Below are 14,649 nucleotides of genomic sequence, written 5' to 3'. Positions count from 1 at the left end.
CAAGGTTGAGAACCACAGCTTTAGCGCTGTTAATTAAAAAAGGGGAGGGAGTACATAAAATGGACATTGATGGGGTTAAAACAAAGCTCTTACTATGGTACTACAAAAGGCTGGATGGACCAAAGTGGCCCCGTGTTGGTCCCCCAACATTAAAGGGCCTCAAACAAATCTGTTCTATTTACCCCAGTTTAAAAAAACATTTTAAAGTCAGAGGCAGAGATTACAATGAGAAACCTGACCAGCAATCATTTGGGGCAGCGGTCAGGCTGGTTAATCAAGTTAAAGATTGAAAACAGGGCAGGGTCTCTTGGCTGGACCCTTCACTGGGGACCTTTTTACACAATTGTGGGTAAATGGTCAGCGAATAGAAAAGAGAAACTTCCAGGACTCCTGACTCAGGCTTCAATTAGATTAAAATACAGTGGGGCCTTGACTTAGGAGTTTAATTCGTTCCGTGACAGAGCTCATAACTCAAATTACTCGTATGTCAAATCACTGTGACGTTCGCTGCGCCAACTAGTGGTGGGGTATCTGAAGCTGGCTCGTACGTAACCCAAATTTTAGCTCGCAACTCAAAGCAAAAAATCGGCCGAGAGACGGCTCGTATCTCGAAAAACTCGTTAGTCGGGACACTTGTAAGTCAAGGCCCCGCTGTAATAGAGAATATAGGGATAAGATTATGAAAATTTGAATGTTTAAGAAAGCTTTATGTGAAGTTACTGGGTCTCTTTTACCTGATGTATTACAGGGGTGGACATTGTCTCTCACTGGGAAACATTTCCCCTGCCTACTTTTATAAAACGAAAGGCATATAAATTCACCGCTCAAGCAATATTAATTAGACATGCTAAAGAAGAAGAAAAAATGTTTCATTGAGTGATTGTTGGAAAGAGCAAATTAGAAATTAAAGAGATAAAAGGTACCTAAAATAAAAGACTGTATGACTGACATTAGTCCTTACAGATGATTTTCCTCAGATAGTTTTCACTCCTTGGTCTAAGGCCAAATCTAAAGGCCATAATTAGATAATTCTTAAACTCAGGGAGGATGCCCAAAAGTTTTTGTAAATGGATTACCTCATGAGCCCAGTGAGAGAGGGAAATAAAATTTCACACTGTTCCTTCCTTCCCAAATCCAGACCAATTGATTATTGATCCTCTTTCTCCCAGGGATAGCTACTGCCTGTGTCCTAAGGGCTTGGAGTGGCTTTCTGCTTGCCTGGGACATGCAGACTGTCAGTGTTTTCTTTTGCCTATCAGAGGAAATGACTCTGGAAGGTAATGACTTCTGCATCCTCTTCATTCAGTGGGGAAGGAAGAAACTTTTCCTCTACCCTCATGGTTCTTTCGGCTGGTCTAATAATCAAATACACATGAGAAAGAGTAACAAGAGAAAATAACCAAATTTAAAACATCTACTGGTACATGGAACCCCCCATACATGAGAGAGTGAGAGACCTTACACACATGAGAGGTTCAGGGATAGAAAGTTAAAATGAGGTATACAGAGTGTCCCCCCTAAAAATGTATTCACACTTTAACAGCTGATAACAGCTGATAGCTCAATTTTGAAAATGGCATGTATTTAATAAACTGCCTTTATAATTATGCAAAGTGTGAGTATACATTTTGGGGGGATAGCCTATATAAGGCACTCTGACCTAAGTATAAGAGAAGGGGCCCTGGGGGCGGCTTCAAGAGGTCATTACAGAACTATAGGGAGAGAAGATGTTTAGAATTAGAAATTTGCCCTGCCCTATAGATAGGCCATAGTAAGTTATTTCTAGTAATAACTCTTATTAGGGGCAAGGCCCCTAGTTCTTTAAGAGAGAGGTAAAAGTTTCTCATAAGCCTGCAACGTCTTAATGTCTTTAGCTCAAAATAATTCACATTGCAAAGTAGCACATTTGGGGAGGCCTGTTCTGAGCCCCTACAAGTCCATGATATTGTTTAATACTGCCAGAAATATTGTCCAAGCTGAAACCTGACAAGACACTTGAAAAGATTTAATAACTTTTTGGCTCAGTGGTTGGAGCTTTGGCCCACGAGCCAAAGGGTCTCAGGTTTGACTGCCTTCAGAATTCAGAAACTGGGATTATAGTCTGCTCAATCATTAACTATAGTTTTTCTTTTGTTTCTATAAGGATACCTCCTAAATACTTGATTGTTTGCACCATAGGCCTAACTTTGGAACTCAGCTGCATCACTGGCTCCTGAAATAAGATAAAACTGTTTAATTAAACTGATCTATTTTCAAGACAAAGACTCTTTTACTGAGATATGGAACAATCTATCAACCTACTTTCTAGAATATAACTTCTCAGGAAGTTTCAAAGGCAGGACTGAAAGGGTTCAGAAGAGGCCACCCCAAGATGTGCCCCTTTGGCATGTGAATTATTTTGAGTTGCAGCCTTGTGAGAAACTTTTACTGCTCCCTTAAAGAATTTAAATGGGGGGCCTTGCCCATAATAAGAGTTATTACCAGAAATAACCAGGGCAAACTTCTAATTACTGAACATGTCTGTTCTTATTGTTTTGCAATAACCTTCCTCTCCTCTGAAGCTCCTATGTGCCTTACCTTATCCTTACTTCAGAAGGTTATATATACACTAGAGGCCTGATGCACAAAATTCGTGCGAGGGGCTCGGCCGTCCAGAAGGATGTCCAGAAGGATGTCCAGAAGGACGTCTAGTCTAATTAGCATATTATGCTTTTATTATTATAGATCATTTTCCCTTTCTGTTTCTGAACCTCTCATGTACGTGGGATCTCTGACTCCTCATGTACTAGTACATGGGTTCTCACACAGAGGTAATTAAATTTGTCAATCTGTCTCATGTAGATCTAATTATTAGAAGCTGAAAGAACCTAGGAGGGTAGAAGAAAATTTCTTCTTCCCTCACACCAAAAAATTTGTTTAATGTATTGCTGAATAATTTTTATGGGTCTATTATTTAATAGCTGTTTTACTTATAAAGCTACTGTTGCAAGAGAGCTTAGATCATCTAAACTACAGGATGAAAAATAAGATTAGTTCAATTTCTTAGGACATTCTTTTCCAAAATTTATACAAGCCTAAACTAAGTCATTTAAGTCACTTTGCCTGCCTCATATTATAGTGGAATTGATCATTGTGTTTATCATTTGTTCAGAATTGAGTTTTAAACACTTTGAATACTGTCGTAAATGTTTCCCTCCACGTCCCGCGTGGTTCAGGGTTCAATATCTGGAAGAGGAGCCGCACACAAATGAAATAGAAAAGACAAGAGATAATTTGGAAATATTGGGGGACCAGGTGGGTAAGTCCAACTCAAGAGGAAGGACTTCCACCCGTGCTCAGTCCGCACCGACCTTTTATAGTCTGAGGTAAACAATGCAGTGGTTACCATAGTTACAGTTCTTGTGAGTTTCACCTGTTTTGACCATAGTTACACTCCCTGCACTTCCCTCAGCCCATTAGCTTCCCAGGTAAGATCTGGGGAGTGTTATAAGGTCAAGCCTAATTATGCTAAGAGGACTGAGCCCTCTAAGCTGGGACTTGTTTGTGATTTTGTCAGCAGGTCAGTCCGAGGCTCAACCCTATATCAGTTTCCCACAGAATACAGTCATGTGCCACTTAATGACAGGGATTCATTCTGAGAAATGCATCATTAGGTGATTTTGTCATTGTGTGAACGTTATAGAGTGCCCTTACACCAATCTAGATGTTATAGCCTACTACACACCTAAACTATATGGTATAGCCTATTGCAGTGTAGGGAAAGAAAAATAATTTTACCTCTACCCTTAAGGGTTCTTGGCTAGACAGCCCTGTAATAAAATACAGATTAACAGGAGAAAAACAAACAAAAGTTTAATAGCATGTACACTTCCTTTAAACATGGGAGAGACAGGAAAACTGAGTAAACTGCCAAAATGGCTGAAGCCACTACCTTAAAGATCATCTTCAGCTAAAGACAAAAGAAGATATTGGGGGTCTAGGGAGTCATTTATTTTCCATCCACTTCTAGAAACTGTCTGTATCATGGTGGCTCACCTACCTTGTAGGAAGTTTGCTTGTTTGTCAGTCTAGTAAAAGGAAAAAGCCCAGTACACAAGGGTAAGTTTGTTATGGAGATTTAAGTCATATACTTCTTCACTGAGATGAGGTCATCCCCACCTTCCAGGTATAGAGAGCAAAACACCCTTACAAATGGAGATTTCTTAAAATCTAAATGCCCTTTGTTTTATTTTTGTTGACACAGATGTCCTCCTTCCCCCCCTTTGCCCACCTCCACCCAGTACCCCCCCTTCCCTGGCCTTCATCACACTGTTGTTTGCAAAGATGGGCTATGGATATATGTTTTTTGGCTAATCTCTTCACAGAGTAACTTCTGCTTGGTTTTCAGAGCTTCTCCCATATATGCTGTTTAAAATAAAGTTAACCAGCCTAGCATAATCCTTATGCCAAATAGACATATTTGGGGGTAACAAATTCTGTTCCCCTTCAGCTCCTAGGCTATAAACCTATAAAGCATGTTACTGTACGAAATACTGTAGGCAATTGTAACACAATGTGAAGTATTTGTGTGATGTGTTGCACTACAGTGTCACTAGGCAAAAGGAAATTTTCAGCTCCGTTAGAATATTATGGTACCACTTGACTATATGTGGCCCCTTATTGACTGAAATGTCATTATGTGGCACGTGACTGTATTTTATTTTGCTTATCACACAGGGAGACAATACAGGGAGAAAAGCCTGGTGTCCTTTTTTATGAGTATATTTTCATCCATTTTCAGTGCTCACAAAGGAGCCAGATCACACTTGGGTGAGTCTCCGCTGCCATTTACAAATGAAAACATTCAAGCAAGGTTTTCTTACCCAAGGAAGCACATGTACAAAAAATCTTTACATTTGACTTAACTAATGTTGCTAAATACATATTTGGGTACATATCACCCACTTTCGCCCATGCCAACCTTTGACATATAACTGTATAACTAAAGTCCTAAAATTGTACAGATACACTACAAATTGGTACCATAAACAAGGATAATTAGGGATTTGTTTTGTATCTTTCCCTTTTGCAAGTGCTTTTGTTGATCTAGCTACTTATCTTCATCTGCCTTATAAAGAGAAATCCTGGAATGGTTCTTGACACATTGGCTCGGTTATACAGCTATTAAAAATGTCAAATATTCAGATCACTTACTAAATCTTCATTATTACCTTACTATGTGCTGCTACTAATTAAACAACATTTCCTATTCACATGAAGTTTGTGGGAAGTTTGTGGCTTGGTTTAAATTCTTGTTCTTTTGTATTGTTCTATATGCTTATTCAAGTGCTTGGTCTGAAATGGGGAGATATTAATGATCCATATTTATGTATACTAATATCCAACATTAAGTGAACGCTTAGTATGTGTCAGGCCTTATTTTATGTGCATTTTCATTTATTCTTCCCAGAACATAAATCCAGTAAGTAATAGAGCTAGCCTGGAACCCAGGCCTGGCTTCAAAGCTTGGCTCAGCCATTACAGTAGCCTATTTAGTAGCTTTCTGGATTAAGCCTGTGCCTCTTTTTTGAGCCTTCTTGGTCCTGATCATTACAAAACCTCTGCAACTCATCCTGTAATCTAGTTTCATAAAATAGCAAGCCTTCTTGAAGTTTTTGTCTTTCAATTATTTTCCATTCACTTCTAGATAAGAAACTGCATGCCTGTGTCATGGTGACTCGCCTACCTTGTAGAAAGTTTGTGTGTTCTTCAGTCTAAAAAAGTGGTTCAGAATTACATTTTTATGTACTTACATGCCAGTAAGATAAAGGAGCTGTTTAATGAAGGTCTTATAAGGTTGGTGTTTTTTTCCTCCCTTCTACTCTTTATAGGGTAAAAGGTACAAATGGGATGCAGAAACTCAAGGATGGATTCTTGGTTCTTTTTTTTATGGCTACATCATCACACAGATTCCTGGAGGATATGTTGCCAGCAAAGTGGGGGGGAAACTGCTGCTAGGATTTGGGATCCTTGGCACTGCTGTCTTCACCCTGTTTACGCCCATTGCTGCAGATATCGGAGTTGGAGCTCTCATTGCACTCAGAGCACTGGAAGGACTAGGAGAGGTAATTTTTTTCTCTTCTGGTTTTATTCTTACTCTATATAGCTTTCTTGTCTTTTTAAAGATACCATTCTTTGGTATGAAATTGAACCAAAAATTAATATTGGAAGATAATAGGGATTTATTTTTTAATGAGAAAGATGATTAACTAGAAAATCACCTGAGTAGATTTCCTTTATGGTCAATAAAGTCTCGAGTGGGAGCACCCTGACATTGGAAGCTTTACTGAAAGAGCAGAGAAAACATTTTCCTGGAGACATTCCATAGCTCTCTCTTTTACTTTAGGAGCTAATAAAATAAAACACTATTAAAACAGTTAAGACAGACCTCTGGAACTTTTGCCATAGTTTATCTCTGCTGTGTCAATGATCGCACAGACCTAAAACACATTTTACACAATAGATTATTGAATTACCTTTTTACTTTTAAATTTGTTGCTTATTCAAAGAACTTCCTGTATATCATTTGTTCTTTTTTCTGGTCCTTTAACTTAGATAAATTATTTTATTTGTCATTTTATGTAAGTTTCTTTGTTTCTGTGATTCTTCTGTTTTTCTGTTGCTTTTAGAATTATTATTAATTTTTATGTCTTTTCTCCCTCCCCTCCTAAGACTTTTATCATTTTAAAATTTTTTAATTCCTTTTTTCCTTTCCACTTCTCCTTTGCATTTCGTATTTGTACCTCCATCTTTAAATAAGGATTTCTTTTTGTTTCTTTTAACTTCTACCCATGAAACAAAGGCATAGGTTAGTTTTCTCTCTCTCAACACTTCTCTAACCCAAGCAAAATAGTGGCCTCTGGATTTGGTGTAGAGCATGAAGTTATTTCAGGTAGTAATATATTATGCTATGTTAGAAAACCACTAACTGGAGTCATAAAAACAGTTTGAATAATACTTTCACTGTGAAAATGTTAGGTAAGTCCTAATGTCTAGGCCTCAATTCCATCATTTTTTTAAAATTGGGACTAAAATACCTGCCCCATATTCAGTCACAGCTCAAATGGATAATGATTGCTAGAGTACTTTGGAAATTGCCAAGTACTAATTTAATTTAAGCTTTGATCACTCATCTGAACATTCTTATTTTGTCCTTATCAAATAGAGATGTACTAAATAAATCCCTCTTAACTACAAAATAAAAATTATCCCTGTATTACCAGGTTCCTCTTCTCTTTACCCAAGTAGATTATACTTAATTGTAGCATATTTTCTCTGTTCCAGGTATTGAATCTCCTTGCTGCATGTATTCTCATATTTTAGCACACTGTCTATTGATGCTACTAATTTAGCACTATAGCATATTGATTGTATTACTACTGCTATCTCAAGTGACTATTTTATTTCTGAATAGAATTTAAGTTGTGTTTATTCTGAGGTTCTTTTGTCTTTCTTTATTCCTCCAATATGTATCACATGTACATCGCCTCATCCATAAAATTAGGTCAGCATCTCTCATCCCTAGCATCTGATTCACCATAAAATATACCTACATTGTGCCTAGGGTTTTATAATAAAGTTTTCCACAATATAATCTCGGTAGACATTTCTGAATGTCTTATGATTTATTCTATAATGACTCCTCCTCTTGCTCCATGATACAGATTATTGCCTATTTGGAATGCTGCCTAAGTCATTTTTGCTTCTATTAGTATTTCTTCTTTGGGAAAGAATTAGCAGAAAGTACAAAGCATATATTCTTCTCTCCATTAATAATAGCACTAGTACCATTTATTTTTACAACAATCATGCAAGATAGGGAGTATCTGTTTTACATATAAAGAAACTGAAGTTCAAGGAGATTGAGCTACACAAAGACTATACACACTGTAATTGAATGTATTCCCCACCCCCCCAGACCATTTTTTTTTATCAATTAAGATCAACTTGAATTTCTTCCAGTATCCCACAGTATTGGCTCAGTATTTTTAAAAGTTATATTGGTGCCCTGGCTGGTTTGGCTCAGTGGATAGAACGTCAGCCTGCGGACTCAAGGGTCCCAGGTTCAATTCCAGTCAAGGGCACATGCCCAGGTTGCAGGCTCGATCCCCAGTAGGGGGCTTGCAGGAGGCAGCCAATCAATGATTCTCTCTCATCATTGATGTTTCAATCTCTTTCTCCCTCTCCCTCTCTGAAATCAATAAAAATATATTTAAAAAATAATTTTAAAAAGTTATATATGTTGGTAACATTTCCATTTCATTCAGGCCTTTAATACAGTGAATGAGTAAAATTAACCTTGAGAGGGATCTTTTATGTCATCATTCAGTCTGTTCTTTTAGATTTATTATAACCTTTACCTTAGTCCTCAAATCAGTTGATAGAATTCACAAATCTTTGTTCAGATTTTAAAAGTACTTCATATAAGGTATTGTCACTTAACACTATAAAGACATTTCCCTTTATGGAACCTGATTCTGGTTTGATTCTTATCCAGAAATTTCTCTTGCAATAAAATTCAACTGAATTTAAAACATTAGCACAACTACCTTATATTTCATCAGAAATATCCTTTCCCCTCCTCAGGGTGTTACATTTCCGGCCATGCATGCCATGTGGTCTTCTTGGGCTCCCCCTCTTGAAAGAAGCAAGCTTCTTAGCATTTCATATGCAGGTGAGATAACTATTCTTATAAAAAATTTTTCTATAATTGGTTATGTACATAACAACCTTGGAGAAAAGTGCCTGCACACCAGCATCATATAATGTCAGATGCCTCCTTTGAGGGAAAATTAACTTTGGGGGGTATAACTTTATTTTTCATTTTTTTCTTTGGCTCAACTATATAAAGCAATGTGGCTTAACTAACTAATGTTATTTTCTTCTACCATAATTTATTTTTAAAAATGTTGACTTTCCAGATATCCTATATAATAAAAGGCTAATATGCAAATCGACCGAACGGTGGAACGACTGGTTGCTATGACGTGCACTGACCACCAGGGGGCAGACGCTTAACTCAGGAGCTGCCCCCTGGTGGTCAATGTGCTCCCATAGGGGTGCACCACTCAGCCAGAAGTCCTGAGCCAGGCTCATGGCTTGTGAGCACAGCGGCCGTGGCAGGAGCCTCTCCCGCCTCTGCGGCAGCACTAAGGATATCTGACTGCCAGCTTAGGCCCAGTAAGCCATCAGTCGGATATCCCCCGAGGGCTCCCGGACTGCAAGAGGGTGCAGGCCGGGCTGAGGGACCCCCCCCCCAAGTGCACGAATTTCATGCACCAGGCCTCTAGCTGGTATAGAAAATGCTATGGGGTTTTTTGTGGGGGGGTTTTATTATTGTTAATCCTCACCGGAGGACATTTTCTCCATTGATTTTGTTTTTAGAGACAGTGGAATGGAGGGGGGAGACAGAAACATCTATGTTAGAGAGACACAGCCATTGGTTGCCTCCTGCATGCTACCCAACCTGTGCTGGGGATTGAGCCTGCAACTGAAGCACATGCCCCTGACCGGAATCCACCTCCAACCCTTCAGTCTGAGGGCCAATGCTCTAATCACTGAGCAAAACCAGCCAGTGTGAGGATGCTATGTTTTTTTCTAAAGTCCTATGGCTGGAAAATTGAAGGCTCATTCTTAAATTGTGATTTCTGATTATATCGTCTAATGCACATATCATGACTCTCAACCCCTCTCTTCATATATCTTTTTTCTATGCATTTATTTGCCATCATTTTTATCTATAAGTGAGATAGCATAGGCTTTATATATGAATTATAATTTTACCAGATTACACAAGAATTCGAGCCTTCTATTAACTGAATTAAATCTTTTTTACCTGACTGCTGTTAAATACAGAAAGGCCTCTCTGTGGTGACTTACAAGCTAAAATCTAAAGGGTAAGAATGAACTAGTCATGCAAAGAGCAGAAAAAAGATCATTCCAGCCCATCAGAACAACATGTACAAGGGCTCTCAGGCAGGAAATACATAAGGGTTCAAAGAAATGAAAAACCACTACAAGTGGCTAGAACATAATGAATAAAAGGAATATTACATAAAAGTTTAGAGAAATAGACAAGAGCCAGATAATATCAGGCCTCATAGGCTACAGGAAAGAATGAGGATTTTCATTTCCAAGATATAATGCAGAGACATCAGAGGGTTTTATTTTTTGGTTTTTTGGTGTTTTTTTTAATCCTCACCCAAGGAAATGTTTTTATTGATTTTGAGAGAGAGAGAAAGGGAAACATCAATCGGTTGACCCAGGGATCAGACCCACAATCTAGGTGTGTACACTGACCAGGAATTGAACCCACCACCTTTTGGTGTATGGGATGATGCCCTAACCAACTGAGGCACCCTGCTAGGGCATAGATATCAGAGGTTTTTAATCAAAAGAGAGACATAATCCAATTTATATTTTAAGAAGATGATTCTTACAGCTGTATAGAAATTAACATGAGAAATCTGATTATAAGTTCAAGAACAGGTACTATCTGCGGTTCCCCTTGACCAATTGAATACAATCTAACCTCGAATTATTAGTCAACATTTTTTACACTCTTCACCACTTCATGTCTGAACCATGTCCAGCACAGTCAGTGGTGAACTTGAGGAGGGGTGGTGAAGGATTAAAGGAAACAGACAAGAGAATACAGTTGGGGACAGATGGATCACTGTGCCTGGTTGAGGATACAGTGACACAGCCTTAAGCCAAAGCTTTATTTTATAGTCAGATCACATAAAGCAAAACAAGGACAAGATGTTTACAATGTTCTTGCGAGTTTCAAATCTGCTTCTTTCCTGTTGTTGCCATTCTCTGAACTTTTATCTAGCTTTGTTTTGGCAGCACTTGCTGCACCTCCCGCAGCCCACATCTCTTAGCTACCTCGAACTGTAGGGTCCGACTATAAGGTCAAGCTTACAACTATAGCCTTTGGCTATAACCATGCTGGGAGGGCTTTGCCCTCCAAGCTGGGACTTGTATGTGGTTTTGCCACAAGTCATTCCAATGCTCGATCCTGTCCGAACGCTATAGCCACTCTCCACACATGTCAACCAGCCTATGCCCTGGCACATAGTACCTGGCATGGAGGACATATTCAGTAACTATTCGACTTGTTTTTCCAGCCTTTATCTTCTTTTCCTTCAACCAAAGTTCCCAAATCCACTCTCTGCTTTTCTACTTCCTTGACTCATCCTATTACAGCTCCCTCTGTATCTTCTTACCTTGTTTCTATAGGTCTAAATTTTACCCATCTTTTCAAAGCCCACTGCTGCTTCTTATATCTTTTCCTGACCTCTGAAAGTCAGAGGTAATCTGTCTCATATTTGAACTTTCATATTGTTCTGTGACACTTAACACTTTCTAACATCTATATATATACATAAGCCTAAGCAACCGAACAACTGGTTGACTGGTTGCTATGATGCGCACTGCTCACCATTGGGCAGATGCTCAATGCAGGAGCTGCCCCCTGGAGGTCAGTGCGCTCCCAGCCAACCTCCTGTGGCTGGCCAACCTCCCACAGTCCCTCCCACTGGCCAGCTGGCCCCAATCGGGACTGGGTGAGATGGCCCTGATCAGCCCCAATCGCAGACCAGGCCAAGGGACCCCACCCATGCATGAATTTGTGCACCGGGCTACTAGAATAATATTAAGACCACAACTTGAGCCAAGAAACAATATCTGATTATTTTAGCTCCTATCATACCCACTAAGGTGTCTTGTGTATGGCAGTTAAAATTAATTTTATTTATTTCTCTGAAACAATTGATTGTAACATATTGTGGACAAATTAGATTATTACAAGTTTCATTCTTATTTCATTAAGTATGCTGCTGTAGGTTATGTTTATCAGCCTTAGAGACCACCTTTGAACCTGATACCTGGATTCCTAACACATGTGACATTTACCCATTCATATTATAATAGGTCTTATATTGATAGATGCCTTCTAATGCAATAGCTACATAGTTGTAACTAATGGAACTACATATTAACATACACATTTTACATATTGTGGATTTTCTGGTAAATGATTCCTTAAGAAAATGGATTGTTTGTATTTACGTGTGACTAATTCAGTTCTTGTAGGATCTGAATCATTCTTTCTCTTCTCCATTATTTGTTACCCATCTTCTTTAAGCAATAAATGGGTAACAAAGTCTTTGTTCATCTCTCCAAAGTTTACAAAGTCTTTGTTGTTGTTCTAGGAGCGCAGCTTGGGACAGTAATTTCTCTCCCTCTTTCTGGAATAATTTGCGTCTATATGGATTGGACTTATGTCTTCTACCTTTTTGGTAAGTTCATTGAAAAATTTAACCTAAATTATAGTGTAACAAATCCAAAATGTAATAGTAGTCTTATAATTGGTTAAAAATATATATATTCCAACTCACTGAAGTAATCATCTCCAAAATTACAAAGCTCTAAAACACTGATAACCTATTTTTCAAGTTGATATGGTCAAAATGATCTGGCTGAGTTTTGACGTGATATTAGTGTGGGGATATTTCTCAATAGAAACTGCTGTTGAATCTAAGACTTAAAGCTATACTTACTATCAAAAATTACTATGTTGAATATTATAAAAATGTATATTTTGAAAATTTTCTTCTCAAGCAAGGTAGGAAGCTTTCACTTGTTAGTTTTAATTTTTGTCCCAGCGCCTTTTACTTCTCAGTCTCATTAGCATAGTGATACATGTTTTCAATAAATTAGATTGCCACAAAGACATTTTATGCAGGAAATCTAACTGCAATCAAAACAAAAGAAAACCAACACAAAACAAAGCAGATACCTGTGGAAATAATAGCTTGTGGAAATTTATATTTTAAAAGGTTTGTCAGCTTGTTCTTTTCTCTCTCTGGAGCACACCCATGCCTTTTCCCCTCTCTGTCTCTCTGCCTTTCTTTTTCCTAAGCTCCAGGGCCTTCTTTTTTGTTTTTGTTGGTGTGGTTTTTATTTGGTTTGGGTTTTTTTTTGGGGGGGGGGTGTTTTTTCTCTTCTTTTTTTTGTTTGTTAATAATTCTTTATTCTTGAAAGTATTACATATGTCCTCTTTTTCCCCCATTGACCCCCTCCAGCCTACCTTCATCCTCCTCCCCAGGTCTAGGGCCCTTCTTTTGTCTCTAACTTGTTTCCTGAGCCCACAAAGCTCAGCTGGTTCTATAGCTCACTTCTTCTACCTCTGACTTTCTAAATAAACTTTTGCAAATAAATAAAAATAAAAGATTTGTCTGGTATACTCTGAAAGGCAGAGTCATATGGTCAAAAGTTGTTCTCTTCAAAATTTATAGGAAATAATACAGATAGCAATTATCCCATTAAAGAATTATGAGAGGAACTTGAAATAAAAACTAAACTGAAACCAATATACATTGATTTTATAATTACATAATTTTTTCAACACTGTAAAAATTACTGTTGGTGCATTCTAATTTTATTTAACTATTATTTTTCTATTTTAAGGTATTGTTGGAATCATTTGGTTTGTTTTATGGATCTGGTTAGTTAGTAATACACCAGAAACTCACAAGACAATCTCTCACCAGGAAAAGGAATACATTCTTTCATCGTTAAAAAATCAGGTATTGACTTTGGCATATTTTAAAAATAATTTTGAAACTCTTTTTCTTCATAAATAAGATACCAATTGTTTTTGTTTTTTTACCACGTTGCCATCTTAACCAGAAGCCGAAGATCCCAATTTTTAACAGATATTTTCATTATGCATGCTCTAGGCAAAATGGAGCAGGCAAATGAAATAAATGTACAAAGTATTGGTTTGTTTTGCTGGAGAAAATCTAATTCTCTCTAAAATCTATGAAAAATTAATTTTTAAAGTTATTTTAAACCTTCTAGAGCAGCAGTTTTCAACTTTTTTCATCTTATGGCACACTAATTACCAAAATTCTGTAGCAGATGAAAAAATGTATATATTTTTTGCTAATCTGACCAAAAAAATAGGTATAATTTTGATTCTTTACACCAGATGGCTATTGTTGTGTTGGCTCTTGTCATTTTTTTGTAAAATATGTTTTTATTGATTTTAGAGAGAGAAGAAGGGAAAGAGAGAGAGAGAAATATCAAGTGGTTGCTTCCCAAGGACGAGGACCTAGCCCACAACCTGGGCATGTGCCCTGAACAGGAATTGAACCAGTGACCTTTCTTTCGGTGCATGACATGCTGCTCAACCAATTGAGGCTCACTGGCCAGGGCGGCTGTTGACTTTTTTTAAAATTTGACAGTCTAAGGGAAAAGAGGTCAGTGCCCCTGACAAAATAGTCAGATATTGCATGTTTTGAAAATTCTTGTGGCACACTGGTTGAAAATTACTGTTCTAGAGTAATGATTATCAGGTGAATCTTAAATTTGTTTTCTTCTTAATTAGTAGAAAATAAAATGTGTTATTTATGAAAGGAATCTTATAGCTACACTAGAGGCCCGGTGCACGAAATTCGTGCACCAGGGGGCAGGGAGGTGGGTCCCCCAGCCTGGCCTGTGCGCTCTCACAGTGCGGGAGCCCCGAGATTGATCACCCCAAAGAGGTAGGTCCCGCCCACCCATCCGAGGCTCCTCGATGGATTGCTCCAAAGAGGTAGGCCG

At 38.1% G+C, this 14,649-nt stretch overlaps 1 protein-coding gene across 6 annotated transcripts in view; it reads left to right on the top strand.

The window, feature by feature from the left end:
* The window catches only part of SLC17A5 (solute carrier family 17 member 5), a 54,495-nt gene that overhangs the window by 4,244 nt on the left and 35,602 nt on the right, over positions 1 to 14,649 (top strand). For 3 of the 6 annotated variants that reach the window (XM_023754279.1, XM_014456357.2, XM_006089353.3), the window contains exons 3-6: positions 5,871 to 6,104; positions 8,626 to 8,713; positions 12,255 to 12,341; positions 13,513 to 13,631. In XM_023754279.1, coding sequence (XP_023610047.1) covers positions 5,871 to 6,104; positions 8,626 to 8,713; positions 12,255 to 12,341; positions 13,513 to 13,631 — 528 coding nt within the window. The remainder of the gene's footprint in view (positions 1 to 5,870; positions 6,105 to 8,625; positions 8,714 to 12,254; positions 12,342 to 13,512; positions 13,632 to 14,649) is intronic. The other 3 variants (XM_023754281.1, XM_023754278.1, XM_014456358.2) reach the window with 2 other exon arrangements.

This window comes from Myotis lucifugus, unplaced genomic scaffold (assembly GCF_000147115.1).
Source record: "Myotis lucifugus unplaced genomic scaffold, Myoluc2.0 scaffold_59, whole genome shotgun sequence".
NCBI lineage: Eukaryota > Metazoa > Chordata > Mammalia > Chiroptera > Vespertilionidae > Myotis > Myotis lucifugus.
Note: the sequence above shows the minus strand (reverse complement) of the source record. Positions and strands in the feature narration are given on the sequence as shown.